Source organism: Ips typographus, linkage group LG13 (genome assembly GCF_016097725.1).
Source record: "Ips typographus isolate SLU linkage group LG13, UJ_Ityp_2.0, whole genome shotgun sequence".
NCBI lineage: Eukaryota > Metazoa > Arthropoda > Insecta > Coleoptera > Curculionidae > Ips > Ips typographus.
This window is the reverse complement of record NC_138434.1, coordinates 4,151,121-4,175,998: the sequence shown is the minus strand read 5'-3', so window position 1 is coordinate 4,175,998 and position 24,878 is coordinate 4,151,121. Positions and strand designations below refer to the sequence as shown.

Sequence of the window (24,878 nt, the reverse complement as noted above, 5' to 3'; positions counted from 1 at the left end):
AACCAGAAAAATAACCGAGATACAGAACTTTCAAAATTTTGATTCAATACGTGACCATCTTGCAAAATAGTGTTCTGAAATCACGTGACAGCTGTCACTAACGTCAAAACTGTCAGACTGTGTTCAAAACAGGCAAAAATCATAATTTGGAAGTTTTCTTGCAGTATTCGATATAAAACGTGTTTCTGAGATTTGACAGTTATTTTGACAATTGTCACGTAACCGTCTAGCTAAATAGTGTTCTAAAATCACGTGACAACTGTCACTAACGTCAAAATTGTCAATATTTACTCAAAACTTGCAAAAATCAGGGTTTGGAAAAGTTTTCTTGCAGTATTCAATATAAAACGCGTTTCTGAGATTTATGACAGTTATTTGACAATTGTCACGTAACAGTCTAGCTAAATAGTGTTCTAAGATCACGTGACAACTGTCACTAACGTCAAAACTGTCAAACTGTACTCAAAACTTGCAAAAATCAGGATTTGGAAAAGTATACTTGCAGTGTTCGATATAAAACGTCTTTCTGAGATTTGACAGTTATTTGACAATTGTCACGTAACCGTCTAACTAAATAGTGTTCTAAAATCACGTGACAACTGTCACTAATGTCAAGACTGTCAGACTGTACTCAAAACTTGCAAAAATCAGGGTTTAGAAAAGTGTTCTTGCAGTATTCAATATAAAACGTGTTTCTGAGATTTGACAGTTATTTTGACAGTTGTCACGTAACCGTCTAGCTAAATAGTGCTCTAAGATCACGTGACAACTGTCACTAACTTCAAAACTGGCAAACTGTACTCAAAACATGCAAAAATCAGGGTTTGTGACCGTCTAGCTAAATTATCCTCTAAAACTACCTCATAAATAATATTAATGGCAAAACTTTCAAAATTTGCCTAGAACCCGCAAGAATTACACAGTTATCAAACCGTTGTGATTCTGACATTTATGTCAGTTATTTTGACAGTTGTCACGTGACCGTCTAGGTAAATTATCCTCTAAAACCACGTGATAAATGTCATTAATTTCAAAACTTTCAAAATTTGTCTAGAACCTACAAGAACTACAGTTTAACACAGAGTTTTCTTACAGTTTTCGAAATGTTGTGTTTCTAAGATTTATGACAGTTATTTTGACAACTGGCAGTTAGATTTTACGAATTTGACTTTAATTTTCAGTTCTAAAGTCTGCAAATCTGAACTGAACTGTCGATCTTTACTCAAAACTTGGAAAAATCAGGGTTTAGAAGAGTTTTCTTGCAGTATTCGATATAAAACGTCTTTCTGAGATTTGACAGTAATTTTGACAATTGTCACGTAACCGTCTCGCTAAATAGTGTTCTGAAATCACCTGACAACTGTCACTAACGTCTGAACTGTCGATCTTTACTCAAAACTTGGAAAAATCAGGGTTTAGAAGACTTTTCTTGCAATATTCGATATAAACCGTCTTTCTGAGATTTGACAGTAATTTTGACAATTGTCACGTAACCGTCTCGCTAAATAGTGTTCTGAAATCACCTGACAACTGTCACTAACGTCTGAACTGTCGATCTTTACTCAAAACTTGGAAAAATCAGGGTTTAGAAGAGTTTTCTTGCAGTATTCGATATAAAACGCGTTTCTGAGATTTATGAGTTATTTGACAGTTGTCACGTGACCGTATAGGTAAATTATCCTGTAAAACCACGTGATAAATGTCATTAATTTCAAAATTTGTCTAGAACCTGCAAGAATTACAGTTTAACACAGTTTTCGAAATGTTGTGTTTCTTAGATTTATGAGAGTTATTTTGACAATTGTCAGTTAAATTTTATGAATTTGACGTTAATTTACAGTTCTCAAGTCAATTTTCATAAATTTTATGCCAATATCAGACTCTGAATCTGAAAGCACCTCATTTAAATGGTTGGGCGGAAAAGGACTCACAATGTAAACGTTCCCAAACAAAAACAGTTCTAAACACTTTACTCACTTCAACAACACATAAATAATTAAAACACTAAGCGGAATTGGTGTTTGCACTAACACTACCAGCAGACTCGTCGAAAAACGCTTTCCTTTGCACTAAAGGCAAATGTTTCTGTCTCAGAAAGAAATTCTCATTCCCCGTCACTGTATAAGTGCTCTCTCCCTCTTTCCCCATTAAAACCCTTAAAGCTTTATTCCTCTCCAGTAATTTCTCAAAAAACACTTTACCCCCTTCCGAAAACACTGGATTAAGCTCCTTCAGTTCTCTGTCAACTTTGTCCTCGTAGAAACATTGAACAGCGTCCGAGCACATTAAATAATTCCCTAAATTCAACAATACTACCAAACCGTAACCGATCAACCTGACTTGTTTCGGTTGTTGGTATAAATTGAGTTTTTTATTTAAAAATCTACTAGTCACGTAAGTGAAACTGAATCCCATGAATGTTAGAGCAGCGTCTATGAAGAGTTTGTAGCTATCGCGCAATTTGATTTCTCTCGCTATTGCGTAGAGTTGAGCTGGTTCCGGTACTATTAAGGCGTTTAGTAGTTGGTTGCCTTCCTCCGACTCCCAAACTACCGAAACTTGGTTTACCTGAAAAAGTGTGCGTGAAAACTTTTAAGGTGTCTGCTAGAACTTATTCAGGATTTTCTTGAATCTTGTGGATTTAACCTCCAAAACTGGGTGGTGGTCCAGATTGTAGGATAATTCAAGAGGACATAAAAAATAAACTCCAAAATGTCATATAAATCCTAGTCGAAGTGCCCTCTAGCGGAGCTAGCGAATTACAGGGTGATTCCAAAGTCTTTTGTTAAATTTTTATAGTTTCAACTCAATTTTCAATTTTTCTAGACAATTTTCTTAGTAAATATTATAAAATTGACTTTTTAAGTCAATTCTCAATTTCTAAGATGTGATTTCAAATTTTTAGGTCAATTTTCACATTTTAAAGTCAATTTTTAAGTGTTTAGGTCAATTTCCATATTTTCAAGTCAATTTTTAAGTTTCCTAGACAATTTTCTTAGTAAAAATATAAGAATTATCGTCAGAAATTTGAAATTTATTTTTTTAAGTCAATTCTCAGTTTCTAAGACGTGTTTCCAAATTTTTAGGTCATTTTTCACATTTTAAAATAAATTTCCAAGTGTTTTGGTAAATTTTCATGTTTTCAACTCAATTTTCAATTTTTCTAGACAATTTTCTTAGCAAATATTATAAAATTGACTTTTTAAATCAATTCTCAATTTCTAAGATGTGTTTTCAAATTTTTTGGTCAATTTTCACATTTTAAAGTAAATTTTTAAGTGTTTAGGTCAATTTCCATGTTTTCAAGTCAATTTTTAAGTTTCCTAGACAATTTTCTTAGTAAAAATATAAGAATTATCGTCAGAAATTTGAAATCTATTTTTTTAAGTCAATTCTCAGTTTCTAAGACGTGTTTCCAAATTTTTAGGTCATTTTTCACATTTTAAAATAAATTTCCAAGTGTTTTGGTAAATTTTCATGTTTTCAACTCAATTTTCAATTTTTCTAGACAATTTTCTTAGCAAATATTATAAAATTGACTTTTTAAATCAATTCTCAATTTCTAAGATGTGTTTTCAAATTTTTTGGTCAATTTTCACATTTTAAAGTAAATTTTTAAGTGTTTAGGTCAATTTCCATGTTTTCAAGTCAATTTTTAAGTTTCGTAGACAATTTTCTTAGTAAAAATATAAGAGTTATCGTCAGAAATTTGAAATTTATTTATTTAAGTCAATTCTCAGTTTCAAAGACGTGTTTTCAAATTTTTAGGTTTCAAGTTTTCTAGTTAATCTCCCTATTAAAGACCAAAAATACAGAGTAAAAAATTTGAAAATTGACTTTTAAGTTAATTCTCAGTTTCTAAGACGTGTTTCCAAATTTTTAGGTCATTTTTCACATTTTAAAATAAATTTCCAAGTGTTTTGGTAAATTTTCATGTTTTCAACTCAATTTTCAATTTTTCTAGACAATTTTCTTAGCAAATATTATAAAATTGACTTTTTAAATCAATTCTCAATTTCTAAGATGTGTTTGCAAATTTTTAGGTCAATTTTCACATTTTAAAGTCAATCTTTAAGTGTTTAGGTCAATTTCCATGTTTTCAAGTCAATTTTTAAGTTTCCTAGACAATTTTCTTAGTAAAAATATAAGAATTATAGTCAGAAATTTGAAAATTGACTTTTAAGTTAATTCTCAGTTTCTAAGACGTGTTTCCAAATTTTTAGGTCATTTTTCACATTTTAAAATAAATTTCCAAGTGTTTTGGTAAATTTTCATGTTTTCAACTCAATTTTCAATTTTTCTAGACAATTTTCTTAGCAAATATTATAAAATTGACTTTTTAAATCAATTCTCAATTTCTAAGATGTGTTTTCAAATTTTTTGGTCAATTTTCACATTTTAAAGTAAATTTTTAAGTGTTTAGGTCAATTTCCATGTTTTCAAGTCAATTTTTAAGTTTCGTAGACAATTTTCTTAGTAAAAATATAAGAGTTATCGTCAGAAATTTGAAATTTATTTATTTAAGTCAATTCTCAGTTTCAAAGACGTGTTTTCAAATTTTTAGGTTTCAAGTTTTCTAGTTAATCTCCCTATTAAAGACCAAAAATACAGAGTAAAAAATTTGAAAATTGACTTTTAAGTTAATTCTCAGTTTCTAAGACGTGTTTCCAAATTTTTAGGTCATTTTTCACATTTTAAAATAAATTTCCAAGTGTTTTGGTAAATTTTCATGTTTTCAACTCAATTTTCAATTTTTCTAGACAATTTTCTTAGCAAATATTATAAAATTGACTTTTTAAATCAATTCTCAATTTCTAAGATGTGTTTTCAAATTTTTTGGTCAATTTTCACATTTTAAAGTAAATTTTTAAGTGTTTAGGTCAATTTCCATGTTTTCAAGTCAATTTTTAAGTTTCCTAGACAATTTTCTTAGTAAAAATATAAGAGTTATCGTCAGAAATTTGAAATTTATTTATTTAAGTCAATTCTCAGTTTCAAAGACGTGTTTTCAAATTTTTAGGTTTCAAGTTTTCTAGTTAATCTCCCTATTAAAGACCAAAAATACAGAGTAAAAAATTTGAAAATTGACTTTTAAGTTAATTCTCAGTTTCTAAGACGTGTTTCCAAATTTTTAGGTCATTTTTCACATTTTAAAATAAATTTCCAAGTGTTTTGGTAAATTTTCATGTTTTCAACTCAATTTTCAATTTTTCTAGACAATTTTCTTAGCAAATATTATAAAATTGACTTTTTAAATCAATTCTCAATTTCTAAGATGTGTTTGCAAATTTTTAGGTCAATTTTCACATTTTAAAGTCAATTTTTAAGTGTTTAGGTCAATTTCCATGTTTTCAAGTCAATTTTTAAGTTTCCTAGACAATTTTCTTAGTAAAAATATAAGACTTATCTTTACGTTTTACTGAAAAAATAAAAATTTTATGATTTTGGCCAAACCACTTGAAGTAATTAAACAAAATTTTGTAGGTGTCAGTAGCTACGTGGAAAGCAAATTTTCCAAGAAACAAAAATTTTCTTGCGTTTACCAGAGGCGCGCGTGTCATTTTTTTAAAACATTTTCAAAAAAAAAATTATACCCTACTGGTTTTTTTTTCAACATAAAATTTATTATTGAATTCCTTGTTCAATTCTAAAAATAAAACCCCTTTTATTATTTTTGCTACGACGCACCGTTTCCCAGTAAAAAAAATAAAAACCGTCTTAATGCGTGCCTAAAATTAAATGCTGTTTTAATTTAAAATGTCAGATTATTAAAACTTAGTTCAAAGGCGGCTGAAATCTTTCGTTTTTGTTTATGTCTGTTGATAAGGAATAACCTGTAGTTAGTTAAAATTAAATTTAAGTTATTTTTTATTATTTTTTTTTTCAGTAAAACTTTGACACCCTGTATCTTCGTTATTGTTCATATTTCGAAAAAGCGTCAAAGGAAAAAAAAACTTATCTTTTGAAGACCTATTCGCAGGTGAAAGGAAAGCACCAACTTTGGAATCACCCTGTATAAACGTGAGGCACCAAAATCATTTTTTAAATTTTAATTCTTAAACGAAAAAAGTTACTCAAATGAAATTTGGCATGCATGTTTGCCAAGTTGCAGTGTTTATTTTTAGGTTTTTACTAATAAAATTGACTAGGAAATGTGAAAATATACTTAAAAACGTAAAGGCTGACCTACAAGTTTGAAAATGCACCTAAAAACGTCAATTTGGAATTTCTCTAAGGAAGTTGACTAGAAAAATTGAAAATTGACCTAAACACGTGAGATTTGACTATAAAATGTTATATATAATAAATAATAAAGTATAAAAATAATAATATAATATAAAATATAATAAAGTTAATTGTCAAATTTCTGACACTGTTTTTTAGGTTTTTAATAGGGAGACTGACTAGACAAAATTGATTTTAAATTTTGTAAGTTTTAATTAAAAAATTTCTAGGAAACTTGAAAATTGGCTTGAAAACATGAAAATTGACCTAATTACTTGAAAATTGACCTAAAAATTTGAAAACATGTCTTAGACACTGAGAATTAACTTACAAATTTCTGACTCTGATTTTTAGGTTTTTAATAGGGAGATTAACGTAAACACTTGAAAATTGACTTTAAAATGTAAAAATTTACTTAAAAATTTGAAAACATGTCTTAGAAACTGAGAATTAACAAAAGTCAATTTTCAAATTTTTGACTCTGTATTTTAGGTTTTTATTAGGGAGATTAACTAGAAAACTTGAAAATTGACCTAAAAATTTGAAAACACGTCTTAGAAACTGAGAATTGACTTAAAAAAATAAATTTCAAATTTCTGACGATAATTCTTATATTTTTACTAAGAAAATTGTCTAGGAAACTTAAAAATTGACTTGAAAATGTGAAAATTTACCTAAAAATTTGAAAACACATCTTAGCAATTGAGAATTGTAAATTTGTAAATTTTATGACTTTTACTAAGAAAATTGACTTGAAAACATAAAAATTGACCAAAACACTTGGAAATTGACTTTAAAATGTGAAAATTCACCTAAAAATATGAAAACGTCTTAGAAACTGAGAATTGATTTGATTGATGACTTTTGTCAGTTTTCAAATTTTTGACTCTGATGTTTAGGTTTTTAATAGGGAGATTAACTAGAAAACTTGAAAATTGATCTAAAAATTTGAAAACACGTCATAGAAACTGAGGATTGACGTCAAAAGTGTTTAGTTACGCTAATTCATAGATTTTTACTAAAAAAATACTTTAGGAAACTTGAAAATTGATTTACACACTTGAAAATTTACTAAAATGTGAAAACTTCCTAAAAATTTGAAAACGCATCTTAGAAATTGAGAATTGACTTAAAAGTCAGTTTTATAATTTTTACTCTGAAATTCTCTAGGAAAATTAAAAACTGACTTGAAAACATGAAAATTGATCTATCCACTTGAAAATTAACTTTAATATGTAGAAATTGACCTACAAATTAGAAAACACGTCCTAGAAACTGAGAATTGACTTAAAAAGATATATTTCAAGTTTTTGACGTTGAACAGAAGATTTTTACTAAGGAAATTGTCTAGAAAACCTGAAAATTGGCTTGAAAACATGAAAATTGACCTAAACACTTGAAAATTGACTTTAAAATGTGAAAATTGATCTAAAAATTTGAAAACACATCTTAGAAATTGAGAATTGACATAAAAACTTACAAGAAAAAAGTACTCAAATGAAATTTGGCATGCATGTTTGCCAAGTTGCAGTGTTTATTTGGGAATTTTTTCAAATGCGGAAAGTAATCTGAACAGATACGGGAGCCGTTTAAAATGTTTGACAGCTTCAAATTTGTTTAAGCTGTAATTTTAAGGCATTCTGATGGGTGACAGCCCATACCTTTTTGAAGCTTTTTTCGACTATAGTTTATGGACACTTTTGAGTTTATTTTTCTGTAGGTACTCGTACTTTCCACCCTTACTAATTATCCTACAATCAATTTGGACCACGCTGTATATTTGGACAATTTGACTAGGATTTGTTTTAAGATTATAAAACATTTCCTACAATTTCTTATAATTTTCTTGTAAGTTTTCAAGTCAATTTTCAGATTTTTCTAGAAAATTTTCTTAGAAAAAATTATGACTTTTTATGTCAATTCTCAATTTCTAAGATGTGTTTTCAAATTTTTAGATCAATTTTCACATTTTAAAGTCAATTTTCAAGTGTTTAGGTCAATTTTCATGTTTTCAAGCCAATTTTCAGGTTTTCTAGACAATTTTCATAGTAAAAATCTTCTGTTCAACGTCAAAAACTTGAAATATATCTTTTTAAGTCAATTCTCAGTTTCTATGACGTGTTTTCAAATTTTTAGATCAATTTTCAAGTTTTTTAGTTAATCTCCCTATTAAAAACCTAAACATGAGAGTCAAAAATTTGAAAACTGACAAAAGTCATCAATCAAATCAATTCTCAGTTTCTAAGACGTTTTCATATTTTTAGGTGAATTTTCACATTTTAAAGTCAATTTCCAAGTGTTTTGGTCAATTTTTATGTTTTTAAGTCAATTTTCTTAGTAAAAGTCATAAAATTTACATTTTAAGTCTTTTTTCAATTTCTAATATCTGTTTTCAAATTTTTCGGTCAGTATTCACATTTTAAAGTCAATTTTCAAGTGTTTAGGTCAATTTTCATGTTTTCAAGTCAATTTTCAAATTTTCTTAGTAAAAACCTAAGAATTATCGTCAGAAATTTGAAATTTATCTTTTTAAGTCAATTGTCATCAAGACATGTGTTCAGATTTTTAGGTCAGTTTTCATATTTTAAAGTCAATTATCAAGTGTTTAGGTCAATTTTCCGGTTTTCATGTCAATTTTCAAGTTTCCTAGACAATTTTCTTAGTAAAAATCTAAGAATTAGCGTCAGAAATTTGAAATTAAAAACTTTTTAAGTCAATTCTCAGTTTCTAAGACGTGTTTTCAAATTTTTAGGTCATTTTTCACATTTTAAAATAAATTTCCAAGTCTTTTGTTAAATTTTCATGTTTTCAACTCAATTTTCAATTTTTCTAGACAATTTTCTTAGTAAATATTATAAAATTGACTTTTTAAGTCAATTCTCAATTTCTAAGATGTGTTTGCAAATTTTTAGGTCAATTTTCACATTTTAAAGTCAATTTTTAAGTGTTTAGGTCAATTTCCATGTTTTCAAGTCAATTTTTAAGTTTGCTAGACAATTTTCTTAGTAAAATATAAGAATTATAGTCAGAAATTTGAAATTTATTTTTTTAAGTCAATTCTCAGTTTCAAAGACGTGTTTTCAAATTTTTAGGTCAATTTTCAAGTTTTCTAATTAATCTCCCTATTAAAGACCTAAAATACAGAGTAAAAAATTTGAAAATTGACTTTTAAGTTAATTCTCAGTTTCTAAGATGTGTTTCCAAATTTTTAGGTCATTTTTCACATTTTAAAATAAATTTCCAAGTGTTTTGGTAAATTTTCATGTTTTCAACTCCAATTTTCAATTTTTCTAGATAATTTTCTTAGCAAATATTATAAAATTGACTTTTTAAATCAATTCTCAATTTCTAAGATGTGTTTGCAAATTTTTAGGTCAATTTTCACATTTTAAAGTCAATTTTTAAGTGTTTAGGTCAATTTTCATGTTTTCAATTTTTAAGTTTCCTAGACAATTTTCTTAGTAAAAATATAAGAATTATCGTCAGAAATTTGAAATTTATTTTTTTAAGTCAATTCTCAGTTTCAAAGACGTGTTTTCAAATTTTTAGGTCAATTTTTACATTTTAAAGTAAAGTCAGAGAGTCAGAAATTTGTAAGTTAAGTCTCAGTCTCTAAGACATGTTTTCAAATTTTTAGGTCAATTTTCAAGTAATTAGGTAAATTTTCATGTTTTCAAGTCAATTTTCAAGTATCCTAGAAATTTTTTTAGTAAAAATCTAAGAATGAGCGTCGGAAATTTTAAATTAAAAACTTTTTAAGTCAATTGTCAATTTCTAAGACGTGTTTTCAAATTTTTTGTCTAGTCAATCTCCCTATTAAAAACCTAAAAAACAGTGTCAGAAATTTGAAAATTAACTTCTCGTTATTTCTCAGTTTCCAAGAAAGAAAAAGACATTTTTAGGTCATTTTCACATTTTAAAGTCAAGTCTCACCTGTTTAGGTCAATTTTCAATTTTTCTAGTTAACTTCCTTAGAGAAATTCCAAATTGACGTTTTTAGGTACATTTTCAAACTTGTAGGTCAGCCTTTACGTTTTTAAGTATATTTTCACATTTCCTAGTCAATTTTATTAGTAAAAACCTAAAAATAAGCGCAAGAAATTTCAAAATTGACTTATCAAGTCAATTCTTAGTTGCTACGGCATTTTCTCACTACAAAATCAGACAAAGTCAAAGAGAAAAGTGTCAAAGTTTGAAATCAACTGTAAAACCCACTTGGAGTAAGAAAATGACTGTTTTAAGCACATTTTTGGAATCCTTACTAAATTTTCTATTCAATAAGCTGAAAAAAACAGTACAAAATTTGGTACGGTCAGGGAGAAAAGCGGTGTCAAAGTTTGATCTGCAAGAAACACAGTTTGAAAGGACAGTCAGGAACGAAATCGACTGTAAAACCCACTTGGAATGAGAAAATGAGTGTTTTAAGCACATTTTTGGAATCCTCATTAAATTTCCTATCCAATAAGCTGAAAAAAACAGTACAAAATTTGGTACAGTCAAGAAGAAAAGTGGTATCAAAGTTTGAAATGTCAGAATCCCATTTTGAAATTACAGTCAAGGACAAAATTGCCTGTAAAACCTACTTGAAGTGAGAAAATGACATCTGTAAGCACATTTTTGGAATCCTCATTAAATTTCCTATCCAATAACCAAAAAAACACTACAAAATTTGGTACAGGTGGCGAGAAAAGCGGTATCAAAGTTTGAACGGTCAGAAACACAGTTTAAAAGGAACATTCAGGGACAAAATTGCCTGTAAAACCCACTTGGAGTGAGAAAATTACAACTTTAAGCACATTTTTGGAATAATCATTAAATTTTCTGTCCAATAAACTGAAAAAACACGACAAAATTTGGTATAGTCAGGGAAAAAAGCGGTGTCAAAGTTTGATCTGTCAGAAACACAGTTGGAAATGGTTGGAAAGGATAGTCAGGGACAAAATTGTCTGTAAAACCCATTTGGAGTGAGAAAATGACATTTTTAAGCAGATTTTTAGAATCCTCATTAAATTTCCTTTTGAATGACATTAAAAAACACCTCAAAATAAGGTAAAGTTAGGAAAAAAGTAGTGTCAAAATTTGAATTTCCAGAAACAGGTCAGTTTTAATGAATTCCATGTAAATTTTACGAACTTGGTGTACATTTCCAGTTCCCAAATCAATTTTCATGATTTTGATGTTAATTTCCAGTTTTCAAATCAATTAGGTATCAAGTTTCAAGCACTAAAATTGGTTTAACAATGTTTGAAAATTCAATTTGCAGTTATAAGTTGTAAAGTCAATTTCCATAATTATGACGTTAATTGGAAGTTTTCAAGCCAATTATCCAGTCTCACACACCAAAATAAGTTTGACAAAGTTTGACAATTAAGTTGACTGGCAAAATTTCAATATTTAAGAAGTTTCATGAATTTGAAGTTGCCAAGTCAATTTTCATGATTTTGATATCAACTTTCAGTTTCAAATCAATTATTAAGTTTCAAACACTAAAATTAGTTTGAGGAAGTTTGAAAATTCACTGGACTGGTAAAACTGCAATGTTTAAGCTAGTTTTCATGAATTTGACGTTAGTTTGCAGTTTTTAAGTCAATTTTCATGATTTTGATATCAACTTTCAGTTTCAAATCAATTATTAAGTTTCAAACACTAAAATTAGTTTGAGGAAGTTTGAAAATTCACTTGACTGGTAAAACTGCAATGTTTAAGCTAGTTTTCATGAATTTGACGTTAATTTGCAGTTTTTAAGTCAATTTTCATGATTTTGATATCAACTTTCAGTGTCAAATCAATTATCAAGTTTCAAACACTAAAATTAGTTTGAGGAAGTTTGAAAATTCACTGGACTGGTAAAACTGCAATGTTTAAGCTAGTTTTCATGAATTTGACGTTAATTTGCAGTTTTTAAGTCAATTTTCATGATTTTGATATCAACTTTCAGTTTCAAAACAATTATTAAGATTCAAACACTAAAATTAGTTTGAGGAAGTTTGAAAATTCACTGGACTGGTAAAACTGCAATGTTTAAGCTAGTTTTCATGAAATTGACGTTAATTTGCAGTTTTTAAGTCAATTTTCATGATTTTGATATCAACTTTCAGTGTCAAATCAATTATCAAGTTTCAAACACTAAAATTAGTTTGAGGAAGTTTGAAAATTCACTGGACTGGTAAAACTGCAATGTTTAAGCTAGTTTTCATGAATTTGACGTTAATTTGCAGTTTTTAAGTCAATTTTCATGATTTTGATATCAACTTTCAGTTTCAAATCAATTATTAAGTTTCAAACACTAAAATTAGTTTGAGGAAGTTTGAAAATTCACTTGACTGGTAAAACTGCAATGTTTAAGCTAGTTTTCATGAATTTGACGTTAATTTGCGCAGTTTTTAAGTCAATTTTCATGATTTTGATATCAACTTTCAGTGTCAAATCAATTATCAAGTTTCAAACACTAAAATTAGTTTGAGGAAGTTTGAAAATTCACTTGACTGGTAAAACTGCAATGTTTAAGCTAGTTTTCATGAATTTGACGTTAATTTGCCGTTTTTAAGTCAATTTTCATGATTTTGATATCAACTTTCAGTGTCAAATCAATTATCAAGTTTCAAACACTAAAATTAGTTTGAGGAAGTTTGAAAATTCACTGGACTGGTAAAACTGCAATGTTTAAGCTAGTTTTCATGAATTTGACGTTAATTTGCAGTTTTTAAGTCAATTTTCATGATTTTGATATCAACTTTCAGTTTCAAATCAATTATTAAGTTTCAAACACTAAAATTAGTTTGAGGAAATTTGAAAATTCACTTGACTGGTAAAACTGCAATGTTTAAGCTAGTTTTCATGAATTTGACGTTAATTTGCAGTTTTTAAGTCAATTTTCATGATTTTGATATCAACTTTCAGTTTCAAATCAATTATTAAGTTTCAAACACTAAAATTAGTTTGAGGAAGTTTGAAAATTCACTTGACTGGTAAAACTGCAATGTTTAAGCTAGTTTTCATGAATTTGACGTTAATTTGCAGTTTTTAAGTCAATTTTCATGATTTTGATATCAACTTTCAGTTTCAAATAAATTATTAAGTTTCAAACACTAAAATTAGTTTGAGGAAGTTTGAAAATTCACTTGACTGGTAAAACTGCAATGTTTAAGCTAGTTTTCATGAATTTGACGTTAATTTGCAGTTTTTAAGTCAATTTTCATGATTTTGATATCAACTTTCAGTTTCAAATCAATTATTAAGTTTCAAACACTAAAATTAGTTTGAGGAAATTTGAAAATTCACTTGACTGGTAAAACTGCAATGTTTAAGCTAGTTTTCATGAATTTGACGTTAATTTGCAGTTTTTAAGTCAATTTTCATGATTTTGATATCAACTTTCAGTTTCAAATCAATTATTAAGTTTCAAACACTAAAATTAGTTTGAGGAAGTTTGAAAATTCACTTGACTGGTAAAACTGCAATGTTTAAGCTAGTTTTCATGAATTTGACGTTAATTTGCAGTTTTTAAGTCAATTTTCATGATTTTGATATCAACTTTCAGTTTCAAATCAATTATTAAGTTTCAAACACTAAAATTAGTTTGAGGAAATTTGAAAATTCACTTGACTGGTAAAACTGCAATGTTTAAGCTAGTTTTCATGAATTTGACGTTAATTTGCAGTTTTTAAGTCAATTTTCATGATTTTGATATCAACTTTCAGTTTCAAATCAATTATTAAGTTTCAAACACTAAAATTAGTTTGAGGAAGTTTGAAAATTCACTTGACTGGTAAAACTGCAATGTTTAAGCTAGTTTTCATGAATTTGACGTTAATTTGCAGTTTTTAAGTCAATTTTCATGATTTTGATATCAACTTTCAGTTTCAAATCAATTATTAAGTTTCAAACACTAAAATTAGTTTGAGGAAATTTGAAAATTCACTTGACTGGTAAAACTGCAATGTTTAAGCTAGTTTTCATGAATTTGACGTTAATTTGCAGTTTTTAAGTCAATTTTCATGATTTTGATATCAACTTTCAGTTTCAAATCAATTATTAAGTTTCAAACACTAAAATTAGTTTGAGGAAGTTTGAAAATTCACTTGACTGGTAAAACTGCAATGTTTAAGCTAGTTTTCATGAATTTGACGTTAATTTGCAGTTTTTAAGTCAATTTTCATGATTTTGATATCAACTTTCAGTTTCAAATCAATTATTAAGTTTCAAACACTAAAATTAGTTTGAGGAAGTTTGAAAATTCACTGGACTGGTAAAACTGCAATGTTTAAGCTAGTTTTCATGAATTTGACGTTAATTTGCAGTTTTTAAGTCAATTTTCATGATTTTGATATCAACTTTCAGTTTCAAATCAATTATTAAGTTTCAAACACTAAAATTAGTTTGAGGAAATTTGAAAATTCACTTGACTGGTAAAACTGCAATGTTTAAGCTAGTTTTCATGAATTTGACGTTAATTTGCAGTTTTTAAGTCAATTTTCATGATTTTGATATCAACTTTCAGTTTCAAATCAATTATTAAGTTTCAAACACTAAAATTAGTTTGAGGAAGTTTGAAAATTCACTGGACTGGTAAAACTGCAATGTTTAAGCTAGTTTTCATGAATTTGACGTTAATTTGCAGTTTTTAAGTCAATTTTCATGATTTTGATATCAACTTTCAGTTTCAAATCAATTATTAAGTTTCAAACACTAAAATTAGTTTGAGGAAGTTTGAAAATTCACTTGACTGGTAAAACTGCAATGTTTAAGCTAGTTTTCATGAATTTGACGTTAATTTGCAGTTTTTAAGTCAATTTTCATGATTTTGATATCAACTTTCAGTGTCAAATCAATTATCAAGTTTCAAACACTAAAATTAGTTTGAGGAAGTTTGAAAATTCACTTGACTGGTAAAACTGCAATGTTTAAGCTAGTTTTCATGAATTTGACGTTAATTTGCAGTTTTTAAGTCAATTTTCATGATTTTGATATCAACTTTCAGTGTCAAATCAATTATCAAGTTTCAAACACTAAAATTAGTTTGAGGAAGTTTGAAAATTCACTTGACTGGTAAAACTGCAATGTTTAAGCTAGTTTTCATGAATTTGACGTTAATTTGCAGTTTTTAAGTCAATTTTCATGATTTTGATATCAACTTTCAGTTTCAAATCAATTATTAAGTTTCAAACACTAAAATTAGTTTGAGGAAGTTTGAAAATTCACTTGACTGGTAAAACTGCAATGTTTAAGCTAGTTTTCATGAATTTGACGTTAATTTGCAGTTTTTAAGTCAATTTTCATGATTTTGATATCAACTTTCAGTTTCAAATCAATTATTAAGTTTCAAACACTAAAATTAGTTTGAGGAAGTTTGAAAATTCACTTGACTGGTAAAACTGCAATGTTTAAGCTAGTTTTCATGAATTTGACGTTAATTTGCAGTTTTTAAGTCAATTTTCATGATTTTGATATCAACTTTCAGTTTCAAATCAATTATTAAGTTTCAAACACTAAAATTAGTTTGAGGAAGTTTGAAAATTCACTTGACTGGTAAAACTGCAATGTTTAAGCTAGTTTTCATGAATTTGATGTTAATTTTCAGTTTTTAAGTAAATTTTCATGATTTTGATATCAACTTTCAGTGTCAAATCAATTATCAAGTTTGAAACACTAAAATTAGTTTGAGGAAGTTTGAAAATTCACTGGACTGGTAAAACTGCAATGTTTAAGCTAGTTTTCATGAATTTGACGTTAATTTGCAGTTTTTAAGTAAATTTTCATGATTTTGATATCAACTTTCAGTTTCAAATCAATTATTAAGTTTCAAACACTAAAATTAGTTTGAGGAAGTTTGAAAATTCACTTGACTGGTAAAACTGCAATGTTTAAGCTAGTTTTCATGAATTTAACGTTAATTTGCAGTTTTTAAGTCAATTTTCATGATTTTGATATCAACTTTCAGTTTCAAATCAATTATTAAGTTTCAAACACTAAAATTAGTTTGAGGAAGTTTGAAAATTCACTTGACTGGTAAAACTGCAATGTTTAAGCTAGTTTTCATGAATTTGACGTTAATTTGCAGTTTTTAAGTCAATTTTCATGATTTTGATATCAACTTTCAGTTTCAAATCAATTATTAAGTTTCAAACACTAAAATTAGTTTGAGGAAGTTTGAAAATTCACTTGACTGGTAAAACTGCAATGTTTAAGCTAGTTTTCATGAATTTGACGTTAATTTGCAGTTTTTAAGTCAATTTTCATGATTTTGATATCAACTTTCAGTTTCAAATCAATTATTAAGTTTCAAACACTAAAATTAGTTTGAGGAAGTTTGAAAATTCACTTGACTGGTAAAACTGCAATGTTTAAGCTAGTTTTCATGAATTTGACGTTAATTTGCAGTTTTTAAGTCAATTTTCATGATTTTGATATCAACTTTCAGTTTCAAATCAATTATTAAGTTTCAAACACTAAAATTAGTTTGAGGAAGTTTGAAAATTCACTTGACTGGTAAAACTGCAATGTTTAAGCTAGTTTTCATGAATTTGACGTTAATTTGCAGTTTTTAAGTCAATTTTCATGATTTTGATATCAACTTTCAGTTTCAAATCAATTATTAAGTTTCAAACACTAAAATTAGTTTGAGGAAGTTTGAAAATTCACTTGACTGGTAAAACTGCAATGTTTAAGCTAGTTTTCATGAATTTGACGTTAATTTGCAGTTTTTAAGTAAATTTTCATGATTTTGATATCAACTTTCAGTTTCAAATCAATTATTAAGTTTCAAACACTAAAATTAGTTTGAGGAAGTTTGAAAATTCACTTGACTGGTAAAACTGCAATGTTTAAGCTAGTTTTCATGAATTTAACGTTAATTTGCAGTTTTTAAGTCAATTTTCATGATTTTGATATCAACTTTCAGTTTCAAATCAATTATTAAGTTTCAAACACTAAAATTAGTTTGAGGAAGTTTGAAAATTCACTTGACTGGTAAAACTGCAATGTTTAAGCTAGTTTTCATGAATTTGACGTTAATTTGCAGTTTTTAAGTCAATTTTCATGATTTTGATATCAACTTTCAGTTTCAAATCAATTATTAAGTTTCAAACACTAAAATTAGTTTGAGGAAGTTTGAAAATTCACTTGACTGGTAAAACTGCAATGTTTAAGCTAGTTTTCATGAATTTGACGTTAATTTGCAGTTTTTAAGTCAATTTTCATGATTTTGATATCAACTTTCAGTTTCAAATCAATTATTAAGTTTCAAACACTAAAATTAGTTTGAGGAAGTTTGAAAATTCACTTGACTGGTAAAACTGCAATGTTTAAGCTAGTTTTCATGAATTTGATGTTAATTTGCAGTTTTTAAGTCAATTTTCATGATTTTGATATATTTGAATTTTCAGTTTTCAAAACTGGAAATTTAAAAAAAATTTTTTTAAAAAATATCAAAATTAAGATAAACAAATCCATGAATAGAGTGGATTCAGCAAAATCCTGAACAAACTACACCACTATAACTTTATTTTGATTATTGATTCTAAACTGGTTTAAAATATGAATTTTAGGGTTCCTGTTAACCCAAATCAATTTAAGGACAGTTCAGAATCAAGCACCAAAGCTAATATTAAACTGTCTGAAAACAAAACAGTGACAAAAGACAAAAACTCACTCGAATTTTGGACATATCCACATCCTCTGTACTGTTATATCGGAAATTCACTGGCAAACCTATGTGAATACCATACCGGCCTTGGGTGCCCAAACTAAACACATCAAACCCGCAAGACATGAATGGTTCAAAGCGATACCGTTCTTTCTTCCTAATTTCCAGCAAATCCAACGTTTTGTTGAATCTCTCGGTTAGAACTGGTGGAACTGGCACAGTGAATCCTTTACTACAAAAGCACTAATAAGGGTCTGTGAGGGTGGAATTAGTGAATGTTATACTTGTAAAGTCGTAGAAAGTCCTTGTAATGTGAGGCTAGGACAGTGTGGGGCAGTACTGTGGCCAAACCGGCAGCGCAAGTAGACAGATTGGCGGTGACGAAAAAGAAGTTTTGCGCTTTTTCGGTTAACGTCCACGGTTTTGATGGTCCAGGCAGTTTTTTTGTGAAATTTGCCATTATTTATCGAGTCAAACTATACTTTAAATATTGAATTGAAAATAGAGAAACATTGGAAAAAAATACAAAAAAAAAGTGAGGTTAAGTATGCATAGACAAGCTGACAAGTCAGCTGGGGTACTGGGTTCTGTCAGTTGTCGGTTGTGCTCTGATGCTGTCCTGCTTATGACGTCACCTGTTGGCCTACACGTTGTACTTGAGTTGGGAGTGTTGGGACTGATGCGAAACTTTCAATAATATTTAGAAGTAGAAGTACACCCAGGGCCTTAATGTAGACAGCTTTTTTGTGAAATTTGCCATTATTTATTGAGTCAAACTATACTTTAAATATTCAATTGAAAATAAAGAAACATTGGAAAAAAATACAAAAAAAAAGTGAGGTTAAGTATGCATAGACAAGCTGACAAGTCAACTGGGGTACTGGGTTCTGTCAGTTGTCGGTTGTGCTCTGAGGCTGTCCTGCTTATGACGTCACCTGTTGGCCTACACGTTGTACTTGAGTTGGGAGTGTTGGGACTGATGCGAAACTTTCAATAATATTTAGAAGTAGAAGTACACCCAGGGCTTTAATGTAGACAGTTTTTTTGTGAAATTTGCCATTATTTTGTTAAGTCAACAAACTATTCTGCAATATTAAATTAGTCACTCCAATCAAATTACAAAAACAGGTAATCGAAACTTTGGGAAGGTCAAACACGGCCATTAAAACACACTTTCTTATGAATACTGATAGAGTTTTAGCTTAAATTGAGTTTTTCTAAAGACTTTCAGTTGAAATTTCATAAAATGCCTGCATTTTGATGTGTTATGAATTGTGGGAGACGGGGAATTCTGATAGAATTTTAGTCATTTTAAGTAAATTCACAATCCACTGCCACTGACAGTGACAATCCACTACTATAATTATCCACGAAATAAAGGAAAAACGTCATAAAATCTCTAAAATGAAACTAATATGACAGCATTTCCTGTGTTTGCCCTTCCAAAAACTACATGACGTAAAACAGCTGATAAAGTCAACATTGGAGAAGTGAGGTTAGGTATGAATTGGTTAACTGGCTTCTGTCAGTTGTCGGTTGGGTTTAGAACAGTCATTTTCTCACCCTCCAAGAGGGTCTTACCCTTTTACCAGAGACAAAGGTTTTACCAGCATTTTTGTTTCTTGACTTTCAAATTGTGTTTCTGGCAGTTCAAATTTTGACACCGCATTTCTTCTTGACTGTACTAAATTTTGTACAGTTTTTTTACGCTACTGGATAGGAAATTTAATGAGGATTCCAAAAATGTGCTTAAAACAGCCATTTTCTCACTACAAGTGGCTTTTACAGGGTAATTTGTCTCTGGCTGTCCTTTCAAACTGTGTTTCTCTCAGTTCAAATTTTGACACCGCTTCTCTTCCTGACCACTAAATTTTGTACAGTTTTTTAGGTTATTGGATAGGAAATTTAATGAAGATTCCGAAAAACTGCTTAAAACAGCCATTTTCTCACTACAAGTGGCATTTACAGGGTAATTTGTCTCTGACTGTCCTTTCAAACTGTGTTTACCTCAGTTCAAATTTTGACCCCGCTTCTCTTCCAGACTGTACTAACATTTGGAGTTTTTTTTCTGGTTATTGGATAGGAAATTTAATGAGTATTCCAAAAATGTGCTTAAAACAGAAATTTTCTCACTACAAGTGGCATTTACAGGGTAATTTGTCTCTGACTGTCCTTTCAAACTGTGTTTACCTCAGTTCAAATTTTGACCCCGCTTCTCTTCCAGACTGTACTAACATTTGGAGTTTTTTTTCTGGTTATTGGATAGGAAATTTAATGAGTATTCCAAAAATGTGCTTAAAACAGAAATTTTCTCACTCCAAGTGGGTTTTATAGACGATTTTGTCCCTGACTGTCCTACCAAACTGTTTTTCTCACAGATTAAATTTTGACACCGTTTTTCTTCCTGACTGTACTAAATTTTGTACTGTTTTTTAGGTTATTGAATAGGAAATTTAATGAGGATTCCAAAAATGTGCTTAAAACAGTCGTTTTCTCACTACAAGTGGGTTTTACAGGGTAATTTGTCTCTGACTGTCCTTTCAAACTGCGTTTCTCTCAGTTCAAATTTTGACACCGCTTCTCTTCCTGACCACTAAATTTTGTACAGTTTTTTAGGTTATTGGATAGGAAATTTAATGAGGATTCCGAAAAAGTGCTTAAAACAGCCATTTTCTCACTACAAGTGACATTTACAGGGTAATTTGTCTCTGACTGTCCTTTCAAACTGTGTTTATCTCAATTCAAATTTTGACCCCGCTTCTCTTCCTGACTGTACTAACATTTGGAGTTTTTTTTCCTGGTTATTGGACAGGAAATTTAATGAGTATTCCAAAATTGTGCTTAAAACAGAAATTTTCTAACTCCAAGTGGGTTTTATAGACGATTTTGTCCCTGACTGTCCTACCAAACTGTTTTTCTCACAGATTAAATTTTGACACCGTTTTTCTTCTTGACTGTACTAAATTTTGTACTGTTTTTTAGGTTATTGAATAGGAAATTTAATGAGGATTCCAAAAATGTGCTTAAAACAGCCATTTTCTCACTACAAGTGGGTTTTACAGGGTAATTTGTCTCTGACTGTCCTTTCAACCTGTGTTTCTCTCAGTTCAAATTTTGACACCGCTTCTCTTCCTGACTGTACTAACAATTGGAGGTTTTTTTCTGGTTATTGGATAGGAAATTTAATGAGGATTCCAAAAATGTGCTTAAAACAGTAATTTTCTTACTACAAGTGGGTTTTACCAATTTGGTAAAACTTGGTCTTTGACTGTCCTTTCAAATTGTGTTTCTAGCAGTTCAAATTTTGACACCGCTTTTCTCCCTGACGGTACTAAATTTTGTATTGTTTTTTCTGATTATCAAATAGAAAATTTAATGAGGATTCCAAAAATGTGCTTAAAACAGTCATTTTCTAACTACAAGTGGGTTTTACCAGAGATTTTGTCGTTGACTGTCCTTTCAAAACTGTGTTTCTTGCAGTTCAAATTTTGACACCGCTTTTCTCCCTGACGGTACTAAATTTTGTATTGTTTTTTCTGATTATCGAATAGAAAATTTAATGAGGATTCCAAAAATGTGCTTAAAACAGTCATTTTCTAACTACAAGTGGGTTTTACCAGCGATTTTGTCGTTGACTGCCCTTTCAAACTATGTTTCTAGCAGTTCAAATTTTGACACCGCTTTTCTCCCTGACGGTACTAAATTTTGTATTGTTTTTTCTTATTATCAAATAGAAAATTTAATGAGGATTCCAAAAATGTGCTTAAAACAGTCATTTTCTAACTACAAGTGGGTTTTACCAGAGATTTTGTCGTTGACTGTCCTTTCAAAACTGTGTTTCTTGCAGTTCAAATTTTGACACCGCTTTTCTCCCTGGCGGTACTAAATTTTGTATTGTTTTTTCTGATTGTCAAATAGAAAATTTAATGAGGATTCCAAAAATGTGCTTAAAACAGTCATTTTCTAACTACAAGTGGGTTTTACCAGCGATTTTGTCGTTGACTGCCCTTTCAAACTATGTTTCTAGCAGTTCAAATTTTGACACCGCTTTTCTGCCTGACGGTACTAAATTTTGTATTGTTTTTTCTGATTATCAAATAGAAAATTTAATGAGGATTCCAAAAATGAGCTTAAAACAGTCATTTTTTTACTAAAAGTGGGTTTTACCAGCGATTTTGTGCGTGACTGTCCTTTCAAAATGTGTTTCTTGCAGTTCAAATTTTGACACCGCTTTTCTGCCTGACGGTACTAAATTTTGTATTGTTTTTTCTGATTTTCAAATAGAAAATTTAATGAGGATTCCAAAAATGTGCTTAAAACAGTCATTTTCTAACTACAAGTGGGTTTTACCAAAGATTTTGTCGTTGACTGTCCTTTCAAAACTGTGTTTCTTGCAGTTCAAATTTTGACACCGCTTTTCTCCCTGACGGTACTAAATTTTGTATTGTTTTTTCTGATTGTCGAATAGAAAATTTAATGAGGATTCCAAAAATGTGCTTAAAACAGTCATTTTCTAACTACAAGTGGGTTTTACCAGAGATTTTGTCGTTGACTGTCCTTTCAAAACTGTGTTTCTTGCAGTTCAAATTTTGACACCGCTTTTCTCCCTGACGGTACTAAATTTTGTATTGTTTTTTCTGATTGTCAAATAGAAAATTTAATGAGGATTCCAAAAATGTGCTTAAAACAGTCATTTTCTAACTACAAGTGGGTTTTACCAGCGATTTTGTCGTTGACTGTCCTTTCAAACTGTGTTTCTAGCAGTTCATATTTTGACACCGCTTTTCTCCCTGGCGGTACTAAATTTTGTATTGTTTTTTCTGATTGTCAAATAGAAAATTTAATGAGGATTCCAAAAATGTGCTTAAAACAGTCATTTTCTAACTACAAGTGGGTTTTACCAGCGATTTTGTCGTTGACTGCCCTTTCAAACTGTGTTTCTAGCAGTTCATATTTTGACACCGCTTTTCTCCCTGGCGGTACTAAATTTTGTATTGTTTTTTCTGATTGTCAAATAGAAAATTTAATGAGGATTCCAAAAATGTGCTTAAAACAGTCATTTTCTAACTACAAATGGGCTTTACCAGAGATTTTGTCGTTGACTGTCCTTTCAAAACTGTGTTTCTTGCAGTTCAAATTTTGACACCGCTTTTCTCCTTGACGGTACTAAATTTTGTATTGTTTTTTCTGAATATCAAATAGAAAATATAATGAGGATTCCAAAAATGTGCTTAAAACAGTCATTTTCTAACTACAAGTGGGTTTTACTAGCGATTTTGTCCTTGACTGTCCTTTCAAACTGTGTTTCTAGCAGTTCAAATTTTGACACCGCTTTTCTCCCTGGCGGTACTAAATTTTGTATTGTTTTTTCTGATTGTCAAATAGAAAATTTAATGAGGATTCCAAAAATGTGCTTAAAACAGTCATTTTCTAACTACAAGTGGGTTTTACCAGCGATTTTGTCGTTGACTGCCCTTTCAAACTGTGTTTCTAGCAGTTCATATTTTGACACCGCTTTTCTCCCTGGCGGTACTAAATTTTGTATTGTTTTTTCTGATTGTCAAATAGAAAATTTAATGAGGATTCCAAAAATGTGCTTAAAACAGTCATTTTCTAACTACAAATGGGCTTTACCAGAGATTTTGTCGTTGACTGTCCTTTCAAAACTGTGTTTCTTGCAGTTCAAATTTTGACACCGCTTTTCTCCTTGACGGTACTAAATTTTGTATTGTTTTTTCTGAATATCAAATAGAAAATATAATGAGGATTCCAAAAATGTGCTTAAAACAGTCATTTTCTAACTACAAGTGGGTTTTACCAGCGATTTTGTCGTTGACTGTCCTTTCAAACTGTGTTTTTTGCAGTTCATATTTTGACACGGCTTTTCTCCCTGACGGTACTAAATTTTGTATTGTTTATTCTGATTCTCAAATAGAAAATTTAATGAGGATTCCAAAAATGTGCTTAAAACAGTAATTTTTTTACTAAAAGTGGGTTTTACTAGCGATTTTGTCCTTGACTGTCCTTTCAAACTGTGTTTCTAGCAGTTCAAATTTTGACACCGCTTTTCTCCCTGGCGGTACTAAATTTTGTATTGTTTTTTCTGATTGTCAAATAGAAAATTTAATGAGGATTCCAAAAATGTGCTTAAAACAGTCATTTTCTAACTACAAGTGGGTTTTACCAGCGATTTTGTCGTTGACTGTCCTTTCAAACTGTGTTTTTTGCAGTTCAAATTTTGACACCGCTTTTCTCCCTGGCGGTACTAAATTTTGTATTGTTTTTTCTGATTGTCAAATAGAAAATTTAATGAGGATTCCAAAAATGTGCTTAAAACAGTCATTTTCTAACTACAAGTGGGTTTTACCAGCGATTTTGTCGTTGACTGCCCTTTCAAACTGTGTTTCTAGCAGTTCATATTTTGACACCGCTTTTCTCCCTGGCGGTACTAAATTTTGTATTGTTTTTTCTGATTGTCAAATAGAAAATTTAATGAGGATTCCAAAAATGTGCTTAAAACAGTCATTTTCTAACTACAAATGGGCTTTACCAGAGATTTTGTCGTTGACTGTCCTTTCAAAACTGTGTTTCTTGCAGTTCAAATTTTGACACCGCTTTTCTCCTTGACGGTACTAAATTTTGTATTGTTTTTTCTGAATATCAAATAGAAAATATAATGAGGATTCCAAAAATGTGCTTAAAACAGTCATTTTCTAACTACAAGTGGGTTTTACCAGAGATTTTGTCGTTGACTGTCCTTTCAAACTGTGTTTTTTGCAGTTCATATTTTGACACGGCTTTTCTCGCTGACGGTACTAAATTTTGTATTGTTTATTCTGATTCTCAAATAGAAAATTTAATGAGGATTCCAAAAATGTGCTTAAAACAGTAATTTTTTTACTAAAAGTGGGTTTTACTAGCGATTTTGTCCTTGACTGTCCTTTCAAACTGTGTTTCTAGCAGTTCAAATTTTGACACCGCTTTTCTCCCTGGCGGTACTAAATTTTGT

General features: G+C 29.5%; 1 protein-coding gene across 1 annotated transcript; it reads right to left on the bottom strand.

Moving 5' to 3' along the window:
• Nucleotides 1-1,953: 1,953 nt before the first annotated feature.
• Nucleotides 1,954-18,421, bottom strand: LOC145737029 (transmembrane protein 177). The gene is made up of 3 exons (XM_081991601.1): nt 18,154-18,421; nt 17,876-18,101; nt 1,954-2,568 (listed from the first exon to the last, which is right to left on the bottom strand). The coding sequence occupies exons 1-3, from the start codon at nt 18,327-18,329 to the stop codon at nt 2,005-2,007; spliced, it is 966 nt and encodes a 321-aa protein (XP_081847727.1). The 5' UTR covers nt 18,330-18,421; the 3' UTR covers nt 1,954-2,004.
• Between the last annotated feature and the right edge of the window lie 6,457 nt (nt 18,422-24,878).